At 49.2% G+C, this 20,966-nt stretch overlaps 10 protein-coding genes across 10 annotated transcripts; 3 read left to right on the forward strand and 7 right to left on the reverse strand.

Moving 5' to 3' along the window:
- Positions 1–87: 87 nt before the first annotated feature.
- On the forward strand, positions 88–1,936 carry BDV38DRAFT_280068 (major facilitator superfamily domain-containing protein; the record flags this gene model as incomplete). The annotated part of the gene is made up of 5 exons (XM_032059210.1): positions 88–825; positions 884–1,019; positions 1,069–1,431; positions 1,483–1,584; positions 1,635–1,936. 5 exons carry the CDS (start codon positions 88–90, stop codon positions 1,934–1,936), a joined length of 1,641 nt encoding a protein of 546 aa, XP_031916634.1.
- A 429-nt stretch (positions 1,937–2,365) lies between these two features.
- On the reverse strand, positions 2,366–3,337 carry BDV38DRAFT_280069 (uncharacterized protein; the record flags this gene model as incomplete). The annotated part of the gene is made up of 2 exons (XM_032059211.1): positions 2,366–3,177; positions 3,259–3,337. 2 exons carry the CDS (start codon positions 3,335–3,337, stop codon positions 2,366–2,368), a joined length of 891 nt encoding a protein of 296 aa, XP_031916635.1.
- A 444-nt stretch (positions 3,338–3,781) lies between these two features.
- On the reverse strand, positions 3,782–6,130 carry BDV38DRAFT_290268 (alpha/beta hydrolase fold-domain-containing protein; the record flags this gene model as incomplete). Its single annotated transcript, XM_032061447.1, has 3 exons — positions 3,782–4,831; positions 4,947–5,012; positions 5,212–6,130. 3 exons carry the CDS (start codon positions 6,128–6,130, stop codon positions 3,957–3,959), a joined length of 1,860 nt encoding a protein of 619 aa, XP_031916636.1. The 3' UTR covers positions 3,782–3,956.
- Positions 6,131–6,796: 666 nt separating this feature from the next.
- Positions 6,797–8,092, forward strand: BDV38DRAFT_280072 (uncharacterized protein; the record flags this gene model as incomplete). Its single annotated transcript, XM_032059212.1, has 6 exons — positions 6,797–6,981; positions 7,049–7,160; positions 7,221–7,263; positions 7,329–7,424; positions 7,476–7,865; positions 7,917–8,092. The coding sequence occupies 6 exons, from the start codon at positions 6,797–6,799 to the stop codon at positions 8,090–8,092; spliced, it is 1,002 nt and encodes a 333-aa protein (XP_031916637.1).
- Positions 8,093–8,705: 613 nt separating this feature from the next.
- BDV38DRAFT_280073 (fungal specific transcription factor domain-containing protein) lies at positions 8,706–9,686 on the reverse strand (the record flags this gene model as incomplete). The annotated part of the gene is made up of 2 exons (XM_032059213.1): positions 8,706–9,454; positions 9,518–9,686. The coding sequence occupies 2 exons, from the start codon at positions 9,684–9,686 to the stop codon at positions 8,706–8,708; spliced, it is 918 nt and encodes a 305-aa protein (XP_031916638.1).
- An 885-nt stretch (positions 9,687–10,571) lies between these two features.
- Positions 10,572–10,891, reverse strand: BDV38DRAFT_280074 (uncharacterized protein; the record flags this gene model as incomplete). The annotated part of the gene is made up of 2 exons (XM_032059214.1): positions 10,572–10,606; positions 10,672–10,891. The coding sequence occupies 2 exons, from the start codon at positions 10,889–10,891 to the stop codon at positions 10,572–10,574; spliced, it is 255 nt and encodes an 84-aa protein (XP_031916639.1).
- A 1,588-nt stretch (positions 10,892–12,479) lies between these two features.
- BDV38DRAFT_239922 (flavin-containing monooxygenase) lies at positions 12,480–14,502 on the reverse strand. The gene has a single exon (XM_032053826.1). It carries the CDS (start codon positions 14,095–14,097, stop codon positions 12,490–12,492), a length of 1,608 nt encoding a protein of 535 aa, XP_031916640.1. The 5' UTR covers positions 14,098–14,502; the 3' UTR covers positions 12,480–12,489.
- Positions 14,503–14,755: 253 nt separating this feature from the next.
- BDV38DRAFT_269120 (SDR family NAD(P)-dependent oxidoreductase) lies at positions 14,756–15,824 on the forward strand (the record flags this gene model as incomplete). Its single annotated transcript, XM_032056908.1, has 6 exons — positions 14,756–14,804; positions 14,870–15,230; positions 15,282–15,394; positions 15,452–15,474; positions 15,533–15,585; positions 15,635–15,824. The coding sequence occupies 6 exons, from the start codon at positions 14,756–14,758 to the stop codon at positions 15,822–15,824; spliced, it is 789 nt and encodes a 262-aa protein (XP_031916641.1).
- BDV38DRAFT_19327 (Zn(II)2Cys6 transcription factor) lies at positions 15,234–17,764 on the reverse strand. Its single transcript, XM_032052306.1, has one exon. The coding sequence runs from the start codon at positions 17,613–17,615 to the stop codon at positions 15,867–15,869; it is 1,749 nt and encodes a 582-aa protein (XP_031916642.1). The 5' UTR covers positions 17,616–17,764; the 3' UTR covers positions 15,234–15,866.
- Positions 17,765–17,806: 42 nt separating this feature from the next.
- Positions 17,807–20,483, reverse strand: BDV38DRAFT_239930 (anoctamin family protein). Its single transcript, XM_032053827.1, has 5 exons — positions 20,313–20,483; positions 20,109–20,265; positions 19,753–20,041; positions 19,267–19,698; positions 17,807–19,217 (listed from the first exon to the last, which is right to left on the reverse strand). Exons 1-5 carry the CDS (start codon positions 20,392–20,394, stop codon positions 17,955–17,957), a joined length of 2,223 nt encoding a protein of 740 aa, XP_031916643.1. The 5' UTR covers positions 20,395–20,483; the 3' UTR covers positions 17,807–17,954.
- Positions 20,484–20,966: the final 483 nt, after the last annotated feature.

Raw genomic sequence — 20,966 nt, forward strand, 5'->3', positions numbered from 1 at the left:
AACAGTAAGTTTCGCTCTCTGTGAAGCTTCTCGAGACATACAGTGAACGTCAGGCCTATACTTGGAGATCAAATTCTGGGCTCAGAAATGGCGCCTCCGTCCAATTCTCAATGGAGCGACGCCGAGAGAGCGAATGAAGAAACACCGTTGCTCAGCGATCTCAAAGATCACCAATCTCACATTCTTCCGCGGAAACAACTCCTTGTTGTCTTTCCTGCCCTGGCGCTGATCCATTTCACCTCGTTTTTGGATCAAACAGCCCTATCGACTTCATTACCTGCCATCGCTGCGGGACTAAACACCGGCTCATCCATCTCATGGGTCAGTGCGAGCTTCCTCACGACAAGTACCAGCATCCAGTTGATCAACGGTCGGCTGTCGGACATCTTCGGTCGCAAGACATGTCTTCTAGGCGCGTTGACAATTATGGCGCTGGGCAACCTGCTGTCCGGATGGTCCCAGACACCCGCACAATTATATGCAACTAGAGCGTTTAGTGGCCTAGGTGCGGGGGCTATAAATGCGCTGGTGCAAATTGCTATTTCTGATATCACTACCCTGGAGCAACGTGGGTACTATTTTGGCATCCTGGGAGTTGCGGTGGCTCTAGGAAATGGACTTGGACCGGTCGTGGGCGGCGTGCTCACGGAAAGGACCTCCTGGCGCTGGGCATTTTGGTTCGTCTGTCCGTTGGCAGCGGCGGCCGCTACATATTTTGGCCTTGTGTTCCCACCGTCTAACATGGCCGATAATGTCGGGACGAAGCTGCGGAGAGTGGATTGGTTCGGGGTTTTTACGAGTATGATGGCTATTGTGCTGATCCTGGTACGTGCGACAGTGCGACATGACTGCGCCTCTACACAGACATTAATTCAACCTTTAGATCCCTGTTTCTCAAGGAGGCTCCGCTATTCCATGGAACTCTCCTATAATTATTGCTATGTTAGCGCTCGGTGCAGCGCTCTTCGGGCTCTTTCTGATCGGAGAGTCGCGATGGGTCAAACTGCCGCTTTTGCCCAGTATGCCATCCATTCACGTAGATTCATCCTCGTATGCTGACTATTCAAGTGCGCTTATTCAAATACAACTACTCCACAAACATCCTTCTGGCCGTTAACATCTTGATCGGCTGGGTATTCTGGGGAAATCTCTTCTATATCCCGCTGTACTTCCAGAATGTCCGCGGCTGGAGCCCGGGAACAGCTGGTTCCTTGATCCTGCCGATGGTGATTGCGCACGGCATAACATCAGGTCTAAGTGGGCTCATAATTTCGTGGACAGGTAGGTATAAGATCGTAATCAGCACCGGCGTTGGCATGTGGATGATCGCAGCAGCGGCCAAGTCCTTCTATACACAGCAGACTCCATTGTGGATTCTAGAACTAGGAGGGATTTTCGAAGGTATCGGGGTGGGATGTTCCTTTCAGCCTGGTATGCATACACATATCCCCTACAACATAAGCAAACTAACACAAGCCCCAGTAATGGTCGGCCTACTCGCAGGCTCAGATAAAAGCGACCGCGCCGTCGTCACAGGCTTTCGCAACTTCATCCGCGACATGGGCGGATCTGTCGGCGTAACAGGTACTTTTTCTCCTACCATTTACCTTCTTCATGACTAACAAAAGGAGTAGTCTCCGGAGCAATCCTCAACAACGTCCTCCACTATGATCTTAAAGGACGATTCAGCGACGAACTCATTTCCAAGATCACGTCTTCCGCCTTCGCCTTGCACGATTACAACCTCACGGACGAGGACCAGGAACTGATCACCAATGCATATATGCACGGCTTGCGGGCTGTCTTTACAGTGTTTGCATTCTTGATTTTGCTGTTTTTTGTGCTGACTTGGTGCATCAAGGATTATGGACTAGCTGGTAGAGCGCCTGTTGAGAGCGAGGAACATGCTGAAGAGGAGAGGCACACTGATGAGTAACTTCGATTGTGAAACTTCTGATGGGGTGCAATTTTTGTACAAGTCAGGCTGGTTTATTGCTTGGATTGTTTTGAGTGTTAGATATAATAAATAGAATTTACATTACAACCTTAATCTAAGTTAAAGTAGCAGAGGTTGTGGGACACTTTATTTGAGCTGGCACTAGAAGTCTACTACGCTCCCCTTCTGGACGTGATCCTTATACTTTATACTGTTCAAAGAAACAAGCTACAGACTATAAACCAAATGATAAACGTAGTCCAATTCGTATAACCCTGTGCAATCCAGCGATCTATGCCTTCTAACAATCACACATGAGTAACAAACAAAAACAAAGAGAAGCATAGAAATAGATATAAGAAGAGAAATAAATCAAATGCAAGAGCATCAATCGTAAAAGCCCACTCCCCCAAAAGACTAACGACTGCTCTAATCAAGCCCAAACGGCTTAGCATCCCATCTCACACGCTTCAAATGCCTCCGAGGATCCTTCACCTGATTCCGTCCATGCAACCACCGCCTATTATCCATGATGACGATAGAACCCCTCGGCATCATTTCCGCTGTGAGATTCACAACCTCCGACTGTGCCTTTGGACCCAGGAGAACAGACTTGAGCTCTTCAAGCGCAAGTCCAGCCTCGCCGGTTAAGGGAGTGAAGATATCCTCTCTGAAGCGGAGAGCCAGACTTCCGGATTGCGGGTCCGGAGCGAGCAAGCTACTGACGATAGACTCGTCCTTGTTGTCTGTTTTCCGGAACTCAGGTGGCACGGTAATGAGGTAGTCGTTCTTCTGTAGAGCAGCGCGTGTCGACTCCGAGAGGAGTTTGAGTAGATTGTCGACTTTCAGTACAGAGAGTGTCCCGCCGCCGCATTGGTCCGGGTGGAGGACTTGTAGGGCAAAGAACCGCGGCGGGGAGGCCTCGTAGCTGCAGTCAGTGTGCCAGGGGAACTCATTCATGGTTTCTGATCTGGCTTGGTGGTCGGGACATTGGAAGACTGTTTGGCTGGGTCGGATATCCCAGTACCAACCGCGGTGGGCGGAATGGGTGATTGGTAGTCCGTGACCGTGCCATTTGTGGAGTCCTTGAATGAGGCTTGTTAGGTAACGGGAGTCATTGTCGTCAAAATTGAGGCTGATTTTTAAAACGCCTGCGTCTTGAAGGTGGCGTTGGACGCTGCCAACGTGCAATTTATCATTGGCTGAGTCAAGCCTCGGGGCTTGGAGGTATGGGATTGTGGCTGTGGGAACAACCCTTCCGTTAGCTAAATTTAACTCATCCAAGGGTAAATCTAACTGTATCTTGAACAAGCTTTACTTACCTAGTGGTGAAAGCGCCGGAGTCGACCGTATCGACGTCCCCACTGCACCATGATATGCTCTGGTTAAGGTACGAAGCATCTTGAACGATTGGATGGATATCTAGTATATCTCTGAATGTTTCTTGATTGACTTTATGTTTCTTTCGTGCGAAAAGGCTATATAAATTGTTCCAATGAGCCGGAATTCCACCCTCTCGAGCCCTTCCCAAGTGCAATTCCGTTCCGCCTCCCCCCCCCTTGCTTCGTGCTGCCAATTTGCTTCTTGGCTTATCGCAATGGCCTACGTAGACATCCTTCGTCTACAGGATAGGAATGTCTTGGCATTATCTGTGGGATCGTTGAAATATCCCAGGATTTCAATAAATTGGCTTGGCGTGGTCTTGTCGGTGACGCATGTGACCAGTCAGATGGTTCAGCATGAGCCCAAAGGGAGGATGAGGTGGTGACATGAAGCAAGGGAGAGCGATAAGATTGTCACAATGGAATATGTGGCTATGAAGATCGTTTATGGAAGGTTTTCTTACATACAACTCAGAATTAGGTATGTACATGAAGTCATCTCCGGGCGAACCAATATCTAAGGAATATCCAGAATGTTCAAGAGCGGTATGTGCAGTCGTCATCCAAATGCATACTACTGTCATGCAGAAGAAGGCCTATGCATCAGGCCTCCAACACCCCCACGCCTCGCTTCTAAATCAGAACTGGTTCTCAGGTCGGATCAGCCGCTGACCCACCTCCCCATATGCGCCCTCTACCTCAGTGATCGTCGTACCTTGCACCCAGAAACCCTTGGCGTTCGCCCAGCTGGTCGGTGACGCCACTGCCGCTGCAATGGCCCATGCAACATCCTCCGGTGAACTCTTGAGCGTGTGGGGCTGTGTGGTAGCCTCCAGCCCTTCCACCATGGAGGTCAGCGTGAGCCAAGGCGCAATCCAGGAAATGGCGATGTTGGCTCGGATGACCTCCTCGATTAAAGCGGTGCTACGGACAAGACCCAAGACTGCATGTTTGCTGGCGGTGTAGAGCGGCTGCGAAGGCACAGGGAGATAGGAGCCAGCGGAGCCGGTGACGACGATGCGTCCGCCCGTTCCTCCCTGCTTCATATGGTGGATGGCTAATTTTAGACCAAACACGACTGAATTGATGTTGACGTCAAAGAGTTGCGTGGATGGGCACTGCAGCTTTCCTTCCTTGGTTTCATCCGCCAAGTAATTGTATCGTGCTTGACTGTTCAGCTGCGCTTGTCGTTCGGGATCTTGGGTCTGGAGCAATGAGATTTCAGGGTTGATGGCTGCGTTGCACACGACAATCTCAATTGGCCCAACGGTGTCGATAACCCATTGGAACAGGGCGATCTGTTGATCCCAGTCGCTGACATCGCAGATCTTGTATGTGGCTTGCAGGCCTATGGCTTCCACTGCGCTCTTCAGTGCATCCTCGTGTAAATCAACAAGCACCACGCGGGCACCGTGACGGGCTAGGATATTGGCCGTGGCGAATCCAATGCCACGTGCGGCGCCAGTAACAATAGCTACTTTGTTGGAGACATTCTCCGTGAGAGCGTTGCTGTCTGGCCGCGAGATAGTCGTCATGGTGGTTGAGCGGTAGTGCGATTAGTGTCGAAGGTAGAGGAGGGAACCGCGAGTTAGGGCCAGGTCGAGTACTTATATCATTTATGCCATTACTATAACTAAACGATGGCCCACTTAGCTCGCTCTTCGTATTGAATACGCTTGGAACCTCGGCTAACACTTTGGATAGAAAAGTATTGCCATTTTCATTTGTAAATGATTTCAGGAAGTCTAGAAGATTACTAGGTACAAGAGTCCACTAAGCCCACACTACGAAACTATAAAATCAATGTCTCCACACCTACCAACTATGTCACATCGTCCGTCCCTCATAATTCTCTAATCGCTCTATAGCGATTCTCCATAGCTCTCCTCGTACAGCTACTCATAGGCGCGAACCCCTCAAACCCATGTGGCAGCCCAGGATACATATGAAACTCAACCGGGATCCCGGCCTTGACAAACCGAAGCGCATACTCAGTATCCTCCTGCGCAAAAATATCCAGCTGCCCACAGTCTATATACATAGGTGGCAACCCCTCTACTGATTCCGCCCTCGCCGGCACCGCATACTGCTCAACACGATCCGTCCCAACATCCTTCCCCAAATAAGCAGTCCAACCCGTAATATTATCCTCGGGCGTCCAAAAAGCCATATCACCCGCATGATTCTCAACCGTCTGGTCATCAAGCATAGGATACACGAGGATCTGCTTAGCAAGGGGCGGAGAGAGACTCCTGTCCCGAGCCATCAATGCTAGGCCAGCGGCTAACCCTGCGCCGGCACTCTCACCCATAACGGCTATGCGATGGGCATCGATAGACAGCTCCTCCGCATGGGCGTATACCCACTGCAGACCGGTCCAGCTGTCTTCCATCGGAACCGGATACGGGTGTTCCGGGGCTAGCCGGTAGTCGATGCTTAGGATCTGCACACCTGAGCCTAAAACGTACCCAGCCAGCATAGCTTCCAGTTCCTTGACTGATAGTGAAATGAACCCGCCTCCGTGGAGGTGTACTACGGCGGGGGCTTTCATATCCTTATCCGGACCCACAGGTCCTCCTTTCTTGCGGTAGTGGTGGATGGGGACTTGGAAGTCACCAGATGGTGTCGGGGCATAATAGACGAGGTGCTCCATATCATCTGGTATGGGTGTCTTTGGAGACTGTTGTGTAACAGCTGCCATCAAATGCCTTCTGGCAGCAACATCATGGACTGCTGGTTTTGGTAGTTGTCCGAGTTGTTGTAGGATCGGGCCTGCGGCTTCGGCGAATTCGGGGTCAAGTTGGAGAGGCATTTGTACTTCTCTGGGTAATTATTTTAGCAAGTGATATTTTGATGTAACGTAAAGAAAGATTTAGTGAGAAAGTGGCTCAGCGTTAGGGATCTACAGGGATATTAGTACTGCTACGTTTGTCGGGTAAGCCATTTCCTATGCGGGACTTCGCATGCGTATCATTGTTTCTTCACGGAAAGACAAGTCATCCGAACCGAGAGGTCCTTTTCTCTAACGGTGTGGCCACGTTCCTTCAGTCCGAAGGGCGAAGATATGTCTGGTAGAATGGGGTGTCTTCCGCTCTCCGGACCGGATCCACCGTGGAGCATGGTAAAATGTGGGGAATAATTTATGTGGATCGGCGGGATTAAATCCTTTTAGGAAGTTGACGGCGAGGTGAATAATCCAAGTTATGCACAATGCCTAGATCTTGAGTATACGTTGAAAATGTAGTAACTATAGGGTAAGAAAAAGCATGAACTCGAATGGTCCATTACAACCCTCGTGATGGGAGAAGATCCCAACCTCGGTGACCATACCACTACTTGTTCTACGTCGTAGTCTATATTGCTAACAATAACAATGTGTCCATAAGAAATAGTACTATAAAATACTACTATAAAGATATCTTGGGTGTCCGGTTATCTTTAGGTCGTAGTCGAAAGAAATGATCTTTTAGTCAAGACAATGACCTCTATTCCCTCCTTCGACGAACTTCCCTCTGTGCCGGGACATCCTCAGAGCAAGTGCTCCTGGGGCCTTTTCGACAAAGATGGCCAGAAAGACCTCTACGGGACATTGAACTTCATCACGCCAGGTGTTGTGAAATCCGCCGCCACGGAGATCCGTCATGGCATTTCAGTCTCGCTCAAGTGTGTTCTAGTGTGCTATTTTGCGATGCGTTATGCTAGAGATTTGATACTAACTCTAACTTCCCAGCTGGTCGTTGGGAGGTATCAAGAGCAAGGGACACTTTCGCAAACATCTTTCACATCGCGTGGTAAAACTGGAGGATCCCGCAACGGGGAAAGGCTTTGGATTTGATGACGAGGTAAGGAGATTCAGCTGTTGACCTTTTAATATAGGAAGGTATCTGATAGATTGTACATAGGTGGATTTCAATACCCAAGGAAGTAGCCAGTGGGACAGTCTTTGTACGTTATCTCTCTCTCTCTCTCTCCTCCCTGAATGTATGTACTCTGCTAAAGAAAAAAGCAAGGCCATTTCCAGCATCTCCCCTCCGGTCTATCCTACAATGGGTTCAAACCGACGGTCGAAACCCTCGAAGCAAATGCCCACCTCCCAACCCTAGAGCGTAAGCGGTAACCTCTTCCCAATAACCAAACCACGATCTAAACGAACACAGACTGGCACTCCCGCGGTGGTCTCAATAGTCGAGGCGTCCTAATCGACTTCAAATCCTACGCCGCAGCAAAAGGAATCCAATACTCCCCTTTTTCATCTTTCCGAATTAGTGCCACAGACATTGAAGCAGTCGCATCATATCAAGGGACCACATTTCAAAAGGGTGATATTCTCATCATCCGATTCGGAGTAACAGAGGCACTGGGACAAATGACTGGAGACAAACAATCAGCCGCCATGGCTCCGCTGCGATGTTGTGGAATCGAAGGAACCGAAGATATGGCACGGTGGCTATGGAATAGGCAGTTCGCTGCCGTTGCCAGTGATAATATAGCCGTAGAGGCCATGCCGCCGATAGTGGATGGGATAGAGAGACCACCGACCGAATTTGGTGAGTGTGATCTGATCTATGGTTTCTGTGTGTATTGGCTAATTGGAGTAGTGCTGCACCAATGGTGTCTTAGTTTGCTCGGAATGCCTCTTGGGGAGCTGTGGGATCTCAAGGCTCTGGCGGAGGAGTGTAAGAAGGCTGGAAAGTACAGCTTTCTATTGACCTCGGCGCCGTTGAATGTGCCTGGTGCTGTTGGGAGTCCACCGAATGCGCTGGCTATTTTGTAACTTCGTACTGATGGATGTACCCTGGCTATTCTTTAGTTTTGATTCAAGTGCAGGAATTAGCTGCCAAACCAGAGAATGCCCAATAAATTACCTTATAGAGACGCCTTAGGTGTCCAGGCATTTTTAGCTACTCGAATGGGATGATTTTCCATCTCATATTAGTTATGCATGTGACTTTATGCCTCGAGGGAATGCATTGTTTTGAGTACTGCCCCAAGACCAACACCTATAGCTTTCAGCAGTTATAGCAGCATATTCTCCCAAACGAACGACGCAAACAACGGATCCCAATCCGAAAGACTCGCGTCTATACTTAGCGAATCCAAATCCTGCTAAAAAGGGCAAGTCCATCCATTAGCAGCCCAAGCCTTCGACCCAAGTGCCTCCAGTTTCGTCCAGTCCGGGTAAGGATCCGACGAGAACGTGAAGAAGCAAGTCTTCGCCAGACTCCTCATTCCAGGGGATTCCAAAGATCCTGGGTGTTGGATCATGTCCTGAAGAATAATAGCACAGGCATGGATGACATCGAAATGTCCCAGGATCCATCTATACGGAGCTAGTTGGGGATCCATAATGCCCATCAAGTAGTCGTTGATGTAGTTTTGACATGTGGTTAGTGCTTTTTGTCTGGAAGTTTGCGGCCATTGAGTTGATCGTAGATAGGGTTGATGTAGGATGAAGAGCATTTTGTAGCAACACATTCTTGGCTCATTGTGATGAATTTTTCTGCTGTGTTCATTTCCGGGGGTGTTTGAGTAGAATAATCGTCAGTACATATTGTGTTCGCCTTTTCATCTAGTTCTTGAATGTCTTTGCCTGTTGGCTGGTGGATACCGTAGACGGTTTGGAAGATTGTAGAGATTAGGGAGTTCACTCGTATGAGGGTTCCTATGAGCTTGCGGTCTGACATAGCATTGTGTTCAATCATTTGAACATCAGTAGCGGCGGCGTGGATCAATGGTGGCAATGCATGGGCGACTGAGTAGGAGACGTCCAAACCATGGATGACCCAGCAGAGGACCCGGTGAGAGTCCATCTCACGAGGGGACAAATTGACGGATGAGGGATCACGGTGAAGCCCTAAAGACTGAGCAGCTCGCAGCAATACGCAGACAGGGCCCGGGCCCGGATGTATCCTTCCGCCTGCCACACTTGGAAGAGCGAGGAGAAAGGCTGCTCGGACAGTGTTCAGGTTGGGCTGTCGAGGGTATCCATTGCTCGAAAGCAGCTGGTCCGCTAGGACTTTCCATGCAGAGGAAGTAGATACAGGGCACACTGACTTCAAGTCACCAGACGCATTAGCAGAACACGCTGCAATAAAGCAGACCGCAGCAATCAGGGCTAACGAGCCCCCAGGGGGAGCTACGCTTGTGCCTTAGATTTTCAAGTGATATTATTATCTTAGGAATATCTACTATTAGGTACCAGAGATAGCAGTATCTCGAATACCAATAAATGAGTCTGTCAACCTCTGCGAGTTGCACAAACAAGTGAGCTTGGCCATCAGGAAACTCCTGTTGTGTAGGGGGAGCTGAGAGCTCTCCCGATTTCCTACAGCGACCAATGTCGGAACCAACGGGAGGCCGACAAGCATTCGAGCCATCCACGTCGACCACCCAAGATGAGCTGGAGTAATATCGCGCTTGAGACTCGCTAGTGGTGATGAGGTGGCCCTGTTGGTTCAGCCTGATGACCCGGTCTCCACCTTGGTGGCTGTCTGGCTTCCGGGATATTTGAGTGTAAATGCAAGCACGTTCATGTATCTGACCGTTTTCACAGCGGGGCCTAGTCTGATCATATTTGACTTTTCTAAGGCGACATTGGTGACATGTCTGGACTTCCCGATTTCTAGATAGCTTTGGACGATTCAAATTGAGGCGCCGGACGAGCCGCTCGTCCGGCGAAGACTGTGGTTTATTTGGACTCATGTATGCACGTTTTCTTGTGAAATTGACCTTTCATGCATCATAGTAAGAATCAAAGGCTAAAATACATCGATGTAGAGTTTCCGATGATGAGACATCCATCTGGATGAATAACCCTTTTAGGGTCTAGACAACCTGCAGAAACTTGCCGGATTAGGGAAACTGTGGGGCCTTCTTTATATACACTTGAAGAATTTCTATTGTATAGAAGCAAATAGTGGATAATTGTACGATATAGAATGATTGTGTAATCATTGAAATCATTACCATGATCGGTGTTAGACATCGTAGATGTACATAGAATTAGATACGGTAATGGATACCAGAAGATATAGAACACAAACCCTCAACTGCTTCACTATTCAAGTGAAGGGAGACAGATTCCCATAACAACAACCCCCCTCCAATAAAAAAAGAAATAACAAATCAAATAATACACGAATAATAACCACAGTCAACACAAGGCCCTATTAACCCCTCAACTCTGATCTGAAGCGCGAGGTAGATTTCCCAGAATAGAGACCCTGTGACGGTTTCGACCATGCGAACCAGAATCAACGGTGGACAACCTTGCTAAGATCGCCAATAACTAAAGGATTACTCAAATTAGTACGGTATCTTTGGGAATCTGGTACATTCTCGAGAGATACTTACCACTGCCAACGGGTCCGCCTACAAGGGATGGTTCTTCCTTCTGGCGTTTTTCATTCTTAGGCTCATCCCCACAAATCGGCCCGGAGACTTCTCCGAGATCGCTCACGTCCTCGGGCTTAATGCAGGGCACAGAAACAGGTCCTGTAGCAGGATCGACGGGGAGCGCAGCCACCAGGGTGGCGGCGCAGAAGAGGGTCATGCCGAGAGATTGGAGCTTCATGGTGGGCTGAAAGACAGAGAGCGTTGTGCGGAGTGAAGATAGACAAAGTGAGGCTTGATTGAGAGTGGATGTGCTGTTGTTGAGACTAGAGAGTCGGGGTGCTAGAGCAGTATTTATGTCTTTTTTCCTGTCCTACAAATTGACATTGAGGTATTTCCCAGGTCTATCTCATTGCCACATTTGGACGGGGTTAGTTGATCAATTCCAGATCCGATGGATGATAGTAATGATCATTGTTTTGATGGACAATACGGGAGCCAATGATCGGGTCCGCAGGTCTCACTTTCTCCTGTTCACTTCGGTAAATGCCGTGAGATATATCATACTACGGATGGATGTACCTGGCATACTAAATCGATAGCTCATGAGCATGAACCCTTGCAGTAGAACGGCCCGATCGGGCAATGTGGAGATTCCCTGATAAGACAACGAATACATTTGCCACGCTGCAGCCCGAGCCAACATGGTGGATAATTTTAGGTGTAGTGTCGAGTATTGGGCGCCATTATTGGTCGCACCTTTGGGTTAATTGAGTTAATTGAGGGGCGATCCTTATGAGCTTGCTACATATGCAATAAGATAAATGGTTTATGCTACGTCTATGCCGATCACCGTTCATGTTTCCTTTTAAGTTGTGCATCCGCATACACACAGTATATGTCCCTCGGACGCACAGAAGAAGGGTCAGGAAATAAGAAACAATTGCTTAGGATGTCAGCTAAATAACCTATCTCATAGATGGTATCAATGGATTCATATATAGGAGGAGATCAGTCAAAGAAAGGCGATTTCTTTTATCAAACGACCGGACGGCCTCGTTTAGGTTAATGGGGCATAGCCTTGCAGCCTCAGCCACGTACGCATCGTTGAGGATCTACACCCCTTGTAACCCTAAAAACCTATCGATATGGGATGAGTACTCCGTATAGTACGTATCATTTAATAGTTTATTTAGACGCTAGCCCTAAACTGAACATGAAATAGTTTCCATGCCTGGTTATCCCATCAGCTAAAGATCCCCAGGCTTCACAGTAATTAAACTCTCTTGAGAGAGAGGATGCTTATACTCTGTACAATTCGCTAGATAGAAGAAGACATGAATCTTATGCTTAATCCCCTGCTTCCTGGTCTCAATAGTAGCATTTTCACCAGCTATTGATGTCTCTTGGAAGTATATTCCGTACTACGATAATTGCTGCTGAGAGGGGAAACGAGTTGAATAAGGTCTTATTCGGTTGATTTAGTTCCTTGGATCTATCAACACGATTTGTATGGGAAGAAATCGCTTGGGAAGAACAACAGCGCTAGGCCTGCCTGGGTCGCGTCAACAATTTAATATTCGAGGAGGTTTTGCACAGGAATCCTGCCTTTCCGTATACTCATACTGGCGAGTCCGCTCCCACTTACTACGTCCACCTCCCTAAAGCCTAACGGCTCACTCTGTTCCTCCAGAAATGTGTAAGAGATCATCCAGGGACGCGTTGGTTATATTTCGAGTACACTTAATGGGAGAATGGGTTAGGAATTAGTAGTGTAGTACTGAGTTATTTGAAGAGTACCTGTAGCAAATATATACAATTTCCAACACGAACAATATCCTACAGCGACTGGATAGAAAAGCCCTCCCAGCTCTCAAGCGCATCATTGCACTTCTGCCACCACCTCTGCATGCCACCCAGATAAATCAATGGCTCCCGTCTCTTTCCCGGGATATTAGTACCCATATACCACGAGTTCGTCTTCGGATAGAGTGTATTCTCGGACACCAACCGAACCTCCTCCTTCCACTCCTCCGCTGCCTTAGCCGTCGGCGCAACGTATGCCAACCCCTCATCGCTCATCTTCGTAATAGCCCGACAGATCCAATCGACCTCCATCTCAATGAAAGGCGGTCCATTAGCCAACGAAGTCGGTGCCTGCGGACCATAAACTAGGAACAGATTCGGCGCGTCTGGAATCATCAAGCCCAGATGAGTAGCCGTTCCATCCTTCCATTTCTCGCTCAGAGAAACCTGGTTCCGGTCTTCGATCCCCAAATCCAACAAACTACCCGTGACGGCATCGTATCCCGTCGCAAAGATAACGATGTCGAGATCACGATGGCCCTCGGCCGTGACGACGCCGGTCTCATCGAACTCCAGGATGGGAGCCTTCTTCAAATCATGCAGTACGACATTCTCCCGATCGATCATCTCATAATAATCTTGCTCCAGACTAGGCCGCTTAGTACCGACCAAGTAAGTTTGCTTAAGCGGTGCAACAAGATCCATCTTCTTCTGGTCCGTCATGCGCGCTCGAACCTGTTGTACCCAATAATTGTAGAAGATTGAGTTGGCCTCCTCGTTAAGCAGGAAGTCATAGTAATTCGAAACCAAGAAACTATATCCACCCCGCTGCCAAAGCTGATCGAAAATAGCCTTCCGTTCCTCGGGCGATGCCGTGCTAGTCGCCTGAGGCTTGGTATTATGCGGGAACCCCGTGACTGATTTATAGCAGCGGTCGAAGATGGCGTCGTAGTACCCTTTCATCATCTCAGACTCTTCAGGAGAGATCTTCCGCTGTTTCATGGGGAGTGCGAAACAGGGTGTGCGGATAAACACGGTTAATTCACAATCTTCCTTTGCCAGTTCCTGGACGATTTGGAGACCCGAGGCTCCGTTGCCGACAATGCCGACCTTCTTCCCCGTCACATTGAGGTTATCTGGGTATGCCGCTGAATGGACTAGCTGGCCCTTGTATTGGTTCAAGCCGGGGTAGTCGGGGAAGTATTTCTTGTAGGAGGATCCCGTTGCGGCGATGAGGTACTTGCATGTTGCCCTTATGCCGGTCGATGTGTGGACGATCCATAGCCCACTCCCTGAGTCGAATCGACATTCCGATACAACCGTGTTGAAATAAGTATCCTTGCTCAGCTCCAGCACACGGTCAACGTGTTCAAAGTATCGTCTCAGCTCCTCGACGCCAGGGAACCGTTCACTCCAATGCCAGTCCTTCCATACGACGGGGATATTGAACTGATAGGCGGGCATTTCGCTATCCACACGAGCCCCGGGATAGCCATTCCAGTGCCAGACGCCGCCGAAGCCACTCCCTGCTTCGAAGAGCTTGGTAGTGAGGCCCATCTCGCGGAGGCGGTAGAGGGCATTGCAGCCGCCAAAACCGCCGCCGATTACAACCGCATCGACATTGAGGTCTGTTCGGGTCATTCTGAGAATAAACTGAGGGTGGATGTCAACTTGTTACGAGACACTTGATGGGATGAAGTGGCTTGTAATGATAGGGTAGCGGATGGACATGGTGCTCCTTTTATCCTACAATATATCCTATGGGTATATACCAGGCATTCAAAATTGCTTCTATACTTTTCAAGGACCGGTAGACGGGACCTTGACATCCGGTCGCTGTAAACTTGCCATCGGGATGTGATGCGCAACCGCTGCCGTCCGAAAAAGGAAGTCGACGGCGAGACCCTAAATATCACCCTTTGGTAGGGATCGACATGGCCAGAATCTGGACCCACATGGGCATTCGGTTGAAGAATTACCGTACCACCCTCAAGGGGAGCCACGAAGAGATGAATGATTCTTCCGACGTTTCCGCCGGCAGTGAACGTTACCACAGTGCTGTACATAGATACATACAGTAGTACATACAGGCTTGTGGCTTGTTCAAATCTCTCAACCTTGGTTAGCCTCGGAAGTTTGTGTCTCCGCGGTTATTGTATTTAAATGATGTGGCGGTAGGTTTTTTATGTAACAACTGCTGCTTAACCCCGCAGTGGTGCTATAATAAACACTCATCAAGTCCCCAGCATCTTCTAACTTCTAACGATAGATCTTCCAAGGACAAATCAAGTTCGATACTATGGCGTGCAAAGTTACGGGGACCGCTTTCATCACCGGCGCAGCCTCTGGTATGTACTATCTTGGTATCAACCTAATGCTTCGGGTTGAACAAAGTGATAACGAATTTATACAGGTATTGGCAAAGCGACAGCACTGAAATTTGCAGAACAGGGCATCACCTCCTTGACACTTTTGGATGTCAACCTGGCCCAGCTGGAGGGCACCCGCGATGAGCTCCGCAACACCTTCCCCAATGTCGAAACCGAGATCATGCAGGTAGATGTCACCAATGAAGCGTCGGTCGACGAGGCGATCCGGAAGACAGTTTCTCGGTTTGGTCGCATTGACATCGCCGTGAACTCCGCGGGGATCAGTGGGACACTTGCAAAGACGCATGAGTTAAGTTTGCAAGAGTGGCAAAAGGTCATTGACATCAATCAGACAGGGCTGTGGCTGTGTCAAAGGGGAGTCATCCAGCAGATGTTAACACAAGAGTGGGTCTCATAGTTGCCATTTGGCCCAGTTCGGTTTCGCTGATTTGTTAGATCGCGAGGTGTCCGTGAAGGTCGCGGAGTAATCATTAACCTGTCCTCGATGTATGGCATCGCTACTCCCCCGGCAAACTTCGGAATCATTCCATACACTGCTGCCAAGCATGGTAAGTTCCACTGAGATTCATAGCCTTGTAACCCCCGTGAGATGCTAAGAGAACCAGCTGTCGTCGGAATCACCAAACTGGTATATGCAATTCCCTATCTGTCTTGGTTTTTCTTGGCATATAGACTCACAATCATAGGACGCCAAAACGTACGGCAAGGATGAGATACGCATCAATGCCATTTGTCCCGGGTACGTATCTTCGCCCTTCTGCTGACTATGTCCAACACTAATGATCCAGTTATGTCAACACACCTATCATCCGTGCGGGGATTGAAAGCGGTTCAATGAACAGCGAGTTCGAAAAAACTCCATTAGGTCGTCCCGCCGATCCTGAAGAGATTGCGGACTCCATCCTCTATCTTGCCTCGCCCATGAGCAGTTTTGTGTGTGGTACTGCGTTGGTGGTGGATGGCGGATACACTTTATGAACCGGTACGGACACGTGCAACTTCTTGTCATCTGCAACGTAGTCATACTAGCATGATATCATAATCAGCCTCGTTAGCAATCTCCTCCCAATGAATGTCTACTCCAGGCGCAGATGCTCGCCGTTGCCACAATGTCGTAACGATTTCGCACAATGATTGGATGTTCTTGATTCCGTGACGACGTTTACGATCGAATAAAACAAGCATCCTCTCTTGCAGATCTGGTCGGCTGCATTCTGCGGCGACCACGAAGCTTGCCCAATTATAGGCACATCCACCTTTCCTGTGAGTAAGAGCCTCAGCGGCTTCAAGATCGTGGACCGCTTTCTCCACAAGGTCTTGAACATCTGTCACAGGGACACGGCGAAGGGTACGGCGAAAGTAGATAACTGTTGCGTAGTAGAATGAGTTTAGGGCATGCTGGATGACAATTGACTCGGGTGTTTCCTGCAAATGCAAGCTGGGAAATTGGAGATAAAGCTGCAGCTCCAGATGGTCCAGTTCCGCAACTGTGGTCTGACCCGGTGACTCCCTGAGGGCAGACATGTCCGCTAGAAATTGTACGAGTGATTGTGAGACACCATGCGACCGCTCTAGATAGTTCTGTATATTCGGAAGCTGTTTCAGCAACGCCAACAACTGAGCCGACATCCGGAAATTGCACAGTGATGAGAGAGACAAGTAGCTCTGAAGTAAGCGTGCCGCTGTTGGTGACTGCAGCCACTCGCCATCAAGCTCATTTTCCAACATTCCCAACCCGCCAAGAACGTGAGCTCTCCATCGGCTGCGCCGCCCAGACATGGCTTCAGCCGCGATACACGTTAGCACAGCAACAAGAGTTGTCTCGTCTAGTCGGCTTCCAGGACGAAGGTTCTGTCTCAGATGTTGTAGAGCTTGCTGGTCATGCTGAACCGCAAGAGACTGGTACTTGGACTCGCTGCGAAGATGAGATAGACTAAAAGCGGAAGCTGCACACAGTCCATGGAAGACAGCACGGTGCATGTTAGACTCTGCCGAGGAAGAGTTCAGTCCCTTGAGAGCCAGTGGCATGAAAACCGTGCGACATGGATTGTCAGCCAAGTCGATCAGGATCAGGTTTCCGCTAAGGAAGACGACCCAATGATGGATCAATTCGATTTCAGGGTTAGCCATATCCGTAGGATTTAGCGAGGATGGGATGCGGGTCTTTTCTAAGTACCCCCGAGCCTTGTTATGTGTGGATGCTGCGCAAATATCAGAGGATCGCCTACGTTCCATCAGTGATAGGTTTGGTGTTGTCTGGCCAATCTCACTGAGGGCATCTTCGCCCGGGACGCATTTCGGAGGCTCCGGAAAGGATAACTGCTGCACCCTCAGCGATGCCTTTGGATGCGATGGTACGGAGAGGTCGTGTTGATATGGACGAAAGCTGTCAGAGGTCTCCGTCGATGACTCGCGGGGACTATAGACCCGTATATTTCGACTTAAGTCTTCCGACACAGAGACTGAAAAGACCGAAAACGGCCCTCGCTGAGCGATCGCTTTCCCCGACGAATGGTCCAAGTCACTCAAAAGTGTTGTTACAGCAGACGGCGACAACTCCGACGCAGCCCTAGATGAAGAGCGCAGCAGCCGACGCTGTATTGCAGTTCCCGGGGCATTGGTCCATCCCAACCGCACACCATACCCTTGGCATGTCCGTCCACTGCGATGACACCGTTGACAGTTGGGCCGCTGCTCATCGCACTTTACACGGCGAGACCGACATGTCCAGCATCCTGTGAAGGTTTTAGAACGCGGTTTAGGAGTCATGGTGGCACACCTTTGTGGCAAATGCGGAATTTCTTCAGGGATAAAGTCGGGAATTATTCAATTTAATAGTTGAGGATCCAGTGGATCCTTTTTTTCTTTCCCCACACTCTTGGCAGGAACCAATCTGGAAAGTTGAGGAGAGGCCAAAAAAAAAAAAAAAAAAAAAAAATACTACTACACGCAATAAATAGAAAAGCTTCATTCTAGTAGTCAACACTGCATATCTTGAGATCACACTTTGTACAGTCATAAACAAAATCTACTCGCTACGCTCATTGTCATGAAAATCCATGCAGTGTCCGACCTATATACGCGCAGATTTAGTCGGTATACGTGCATTTACTGTTGCTTCTTCGCTTCCGGCTTAACCGCCAATGCACGGATAATGGAGGTACCGACATACGCCGATTCCTTCCACCCTTTCTGACGCATCCAGAAACGCTCTGCAGGGTCGGTTCCATGTCGAGACCATGTACGAGCATCATCCTCGAGTGAGGCTCGCGTGATCTCGGAAACCTCCTGAGACTGGTCCACATATGGTGTGGTTTCTTCATCGGTTTCATCGTCACTGCTTCTAGATTGCAGAGTCGACTCAAGGAATCGTTTCCGCAGCAAATAGCGCTCTGTCCGTTCCTGGCGTACATTGGGGGGTTCCATTTTGGCGATAGTGGCTCGCACGGCGTAGCGCACTAACAGGTAAATGTGCTCACAGAAAAAGATCGTGAGCAGTAACGCCCATCCCTTGATGGATGTTGGTTGTCCGTTCGGTCCTTCGTGGCCGTTGCTGAACATGTAGACGAGAGCCGCGCTTGTAATACTTCCGACCCAGGACAGGAACCCTAGACTGTCCAGCCAAGGGCCAATGGTATCTGCACGTTGAGGTGATGGTCTTTTGCATTCCATACAGATCTTGAAGAAGTCGGACCGCAGTTCAACCCAGTTGTTGACCAAAAACGAGACCGGCACCAAAGGCCAGACAGGAGAAAACAGTGCCAGATATCCAAATTGAATACACATCTCCCGGAGATCATCGGTCACATCATAGTCTTCCATCTCAGCTTCATTACGTACCCGCTTGAGGAACTGGGCCTCCTCAGGGGCATCCTCGAACGAAACCTCGGGCGCCTTTTTCTCATCCGTGTTGCTATCCGGCTCCACTTTGCCGGTGCGCTTCTTGTATTCCTTGTACTTCTGGAGGCAGCGCTGCTTCAGGATCGGAACTATCGTTTCCTGGGCAAAATTAACGGCCTGAGCAGTCACTGTGAAGTAGATGACCTGCTTCTTTAGACGACCCGGATCGATACTGAATTCGGCACGTGTTGTTATCGCGTCTTTTTTCGAAACGAATGGACGAACAGTCAAGTGGAAGATATCGAGATACGGCACGATACTGTGAGCGAAGGGGACATACACAAACGCTGTCAGGAAAGCAGGTAGGTATGAGGTGATGAAGTTAATCACAAAAATCTTCTGCGTCAATGCTACATCGTACGCGCCTTGGGTCTCATAGTTCTCGTAATCATTCAGCCTTGTCGCCACAGACACAAGGACGGTGCTCATGGTTGGGATTAGAGCAGAGAGTAAGATGGTAGGTATGAAGACCTGGCAAGTCAGTCGGTGGTGCATCAATGATCAATGCATAAAAGCTTACCAAGTATGTCTTCAATGGTCCGTTGTATATCTCGGAGATGAATATCTCAATGGCGAAGCATGTCGCAATGATTACACCCAAGGCAACGGTAGCAACGAGTGCAAATGGCACCTGGAGGAGCTGGGTCTGCAGCCGCTTCGTTGCGGGATATACACCTCGAATTTCGCCCGTTGTCTCGTCCCGGACTTCCCTTTCGGGTTTAAATTCTCGTCTCTTCTCGCGCAAAACTGAGACACCCTTAGACTGCCATCGGCAGCTGAGATCCTCTTCCTGATGCTTCCAGTATTCAATGAAAACAATACACCACAGGGCATTTCCTATGGTGTAAATTACTGAAAAAGACCCCAGCAATAGCCAGCATGAGAAGCCAAAAATGGCGGGAAACATCAGAAACCTGAAATACGACTGCAAAAACGCGAAGTAGAAGCCAACCTGCGAGAGTTATGTCAGCATGAAGGCTAATATAGGGGAAGTACTGCCGCATACACTTTCTCCGAATGTGTTCCGTATCTGGTCGAGGTCTTCGTTGGACAAAAATGTCTTCTTACTCCAGTCTCTCATGCATTGCTTGTTGGTTTCTTCATCATGCAGTGGGAAGATGGCAATTACGTTCTCCCACTCCCCATGCTTCAGGGTAATCCCAGCGCCGCCAGCTTCTCGGGGCACAGTTATCATATGGTGGATGACACGCAATCGCTCGGATTCCGATTGCGGCTCGGCAGAGGACTCGGATTCGGGTTCGGTATTGCGGACGCCATAAAGCCAGTCGCGAATACTTTAATGTAAGAGCCCGTTAGAATGGGACATACATTATGGAATGGAATGATACGTGGTATCCTTACCGTGACTGATAAACAGCGCGTTGCAACTTCTTTTTCCTGGAGGCCCGGACAAAGACCAGCACCGACGATTCATCGCCCTCCCTCACTTCCGTCTGCAATCCTACCTCAGAGAGTCGACGGAGCAGCAATTCCAGCTGCTGGGACGCTTTATTGACATCTGGGATGGTCAATCTCGTTGTCTTCAGCCGAGCGCGGCGAACATACCCGTGTCATTGAAGCTGTAGCGGATGACGTAGTCCACATGGTTATTGTGATGCACCTCCTTTTGATGGGGTTGAGAAGCCATTGAGGATAGATTGTCTATCTTCACTGTGGCACCAGGCTAAGGCGCGCTTGGTCTGGCCGTCCGGAGAACAGTTCCTTCGGAGAGGTGGCTAGGAACGAGAAGGGGGTTCTTAAAAAGGTTCGTGAAACTGCTGAGGACTCGGGATGACGACGTCACGGCCAAAGCTTGTTGTAGGGTTAACCCTCGGATTGTGTGGCTGAGCCCAGATTAAGTGCAAGATCGGCGATCAGATCCTGCACAGCCACTCCATCGATCAAGCTCTACTTCCTTGTTTAGTGACCGCAATTCAAGATTTGGAAAAAGAAAAGCTGCGACGGACATACTTGAATCGTCAGTCCCGATGGGCATTTCATGCATGTAGAAATTGCCATGCATGACCTCACTGCGCATCGTGATGATTCCAATCTGCAGTCTATGTATGCCAAGACAGTACTAGTCATGACAGAGCTGCTACACATTTGAGGTATCTTTTCAATTATGACAAGATTACATAACATCGCCCGGATGGTCTAGTGGTATGATTCTCGCTTTGGGCTCTATAGTACCAATCTGCGAGAGGCCCCGCGTTCGAA

This window comes from Aspergillus pseudotamarii (genome assembly GCF_009193445.1).
Source record: "Aspergillus pseudotamarii strain CBS 117625 unplaced genomic scaffold BDV38scaffold_11, whole genome shotgun sequence".
NCBI lineage: Eukaryota > Fungi > Ascomycota > Eurotiomycetes > Eurotiales > Aspergillaceae > Aspergillus > Aspergillus pseudotamarii.

Excerpts from the sequence above, each read along its gene's own strand:
- BDV38DRAFT_239922 (XM_032053826.1), bottom strand. The coding sequence starts at position 14,097 with ATGACCCGAACAGACCTCAATGTCGATGCGGTTGTAATCGGCGGCGGT.
- BDV38DRAFT_19327 (XM_032052306.1), bottom strand. The coding sequence starts at position 17,615 with ATGACTCCTAAACCGCGTTCTAAAACCTTCACAGGATGCTGGACATGT.
- BDV38DRAFT_239930 (XM_032053827.1), bottom strand. The coding sequence starts at position 20,394 with ATGGCTTCTCAACCCCATCAAAAGGAGGTGCATCACAATAACCATGTG. Across the intron at positions 19,699-19,752 it reads GGAACACATTCGGAGAAAGT|GTTGGCTTCTACTTCGCGTT; the intron begins GTATGCGGCAGT and ends TAACTCTCGCAG. Across the intron at positions 19,218-19,266 it reads GACCATTGAAGACATACTTG|GTCTTCATACCTACCATCTT; the intron begins GTAAGCTTTTAT and ends CTGACTTGCCAG.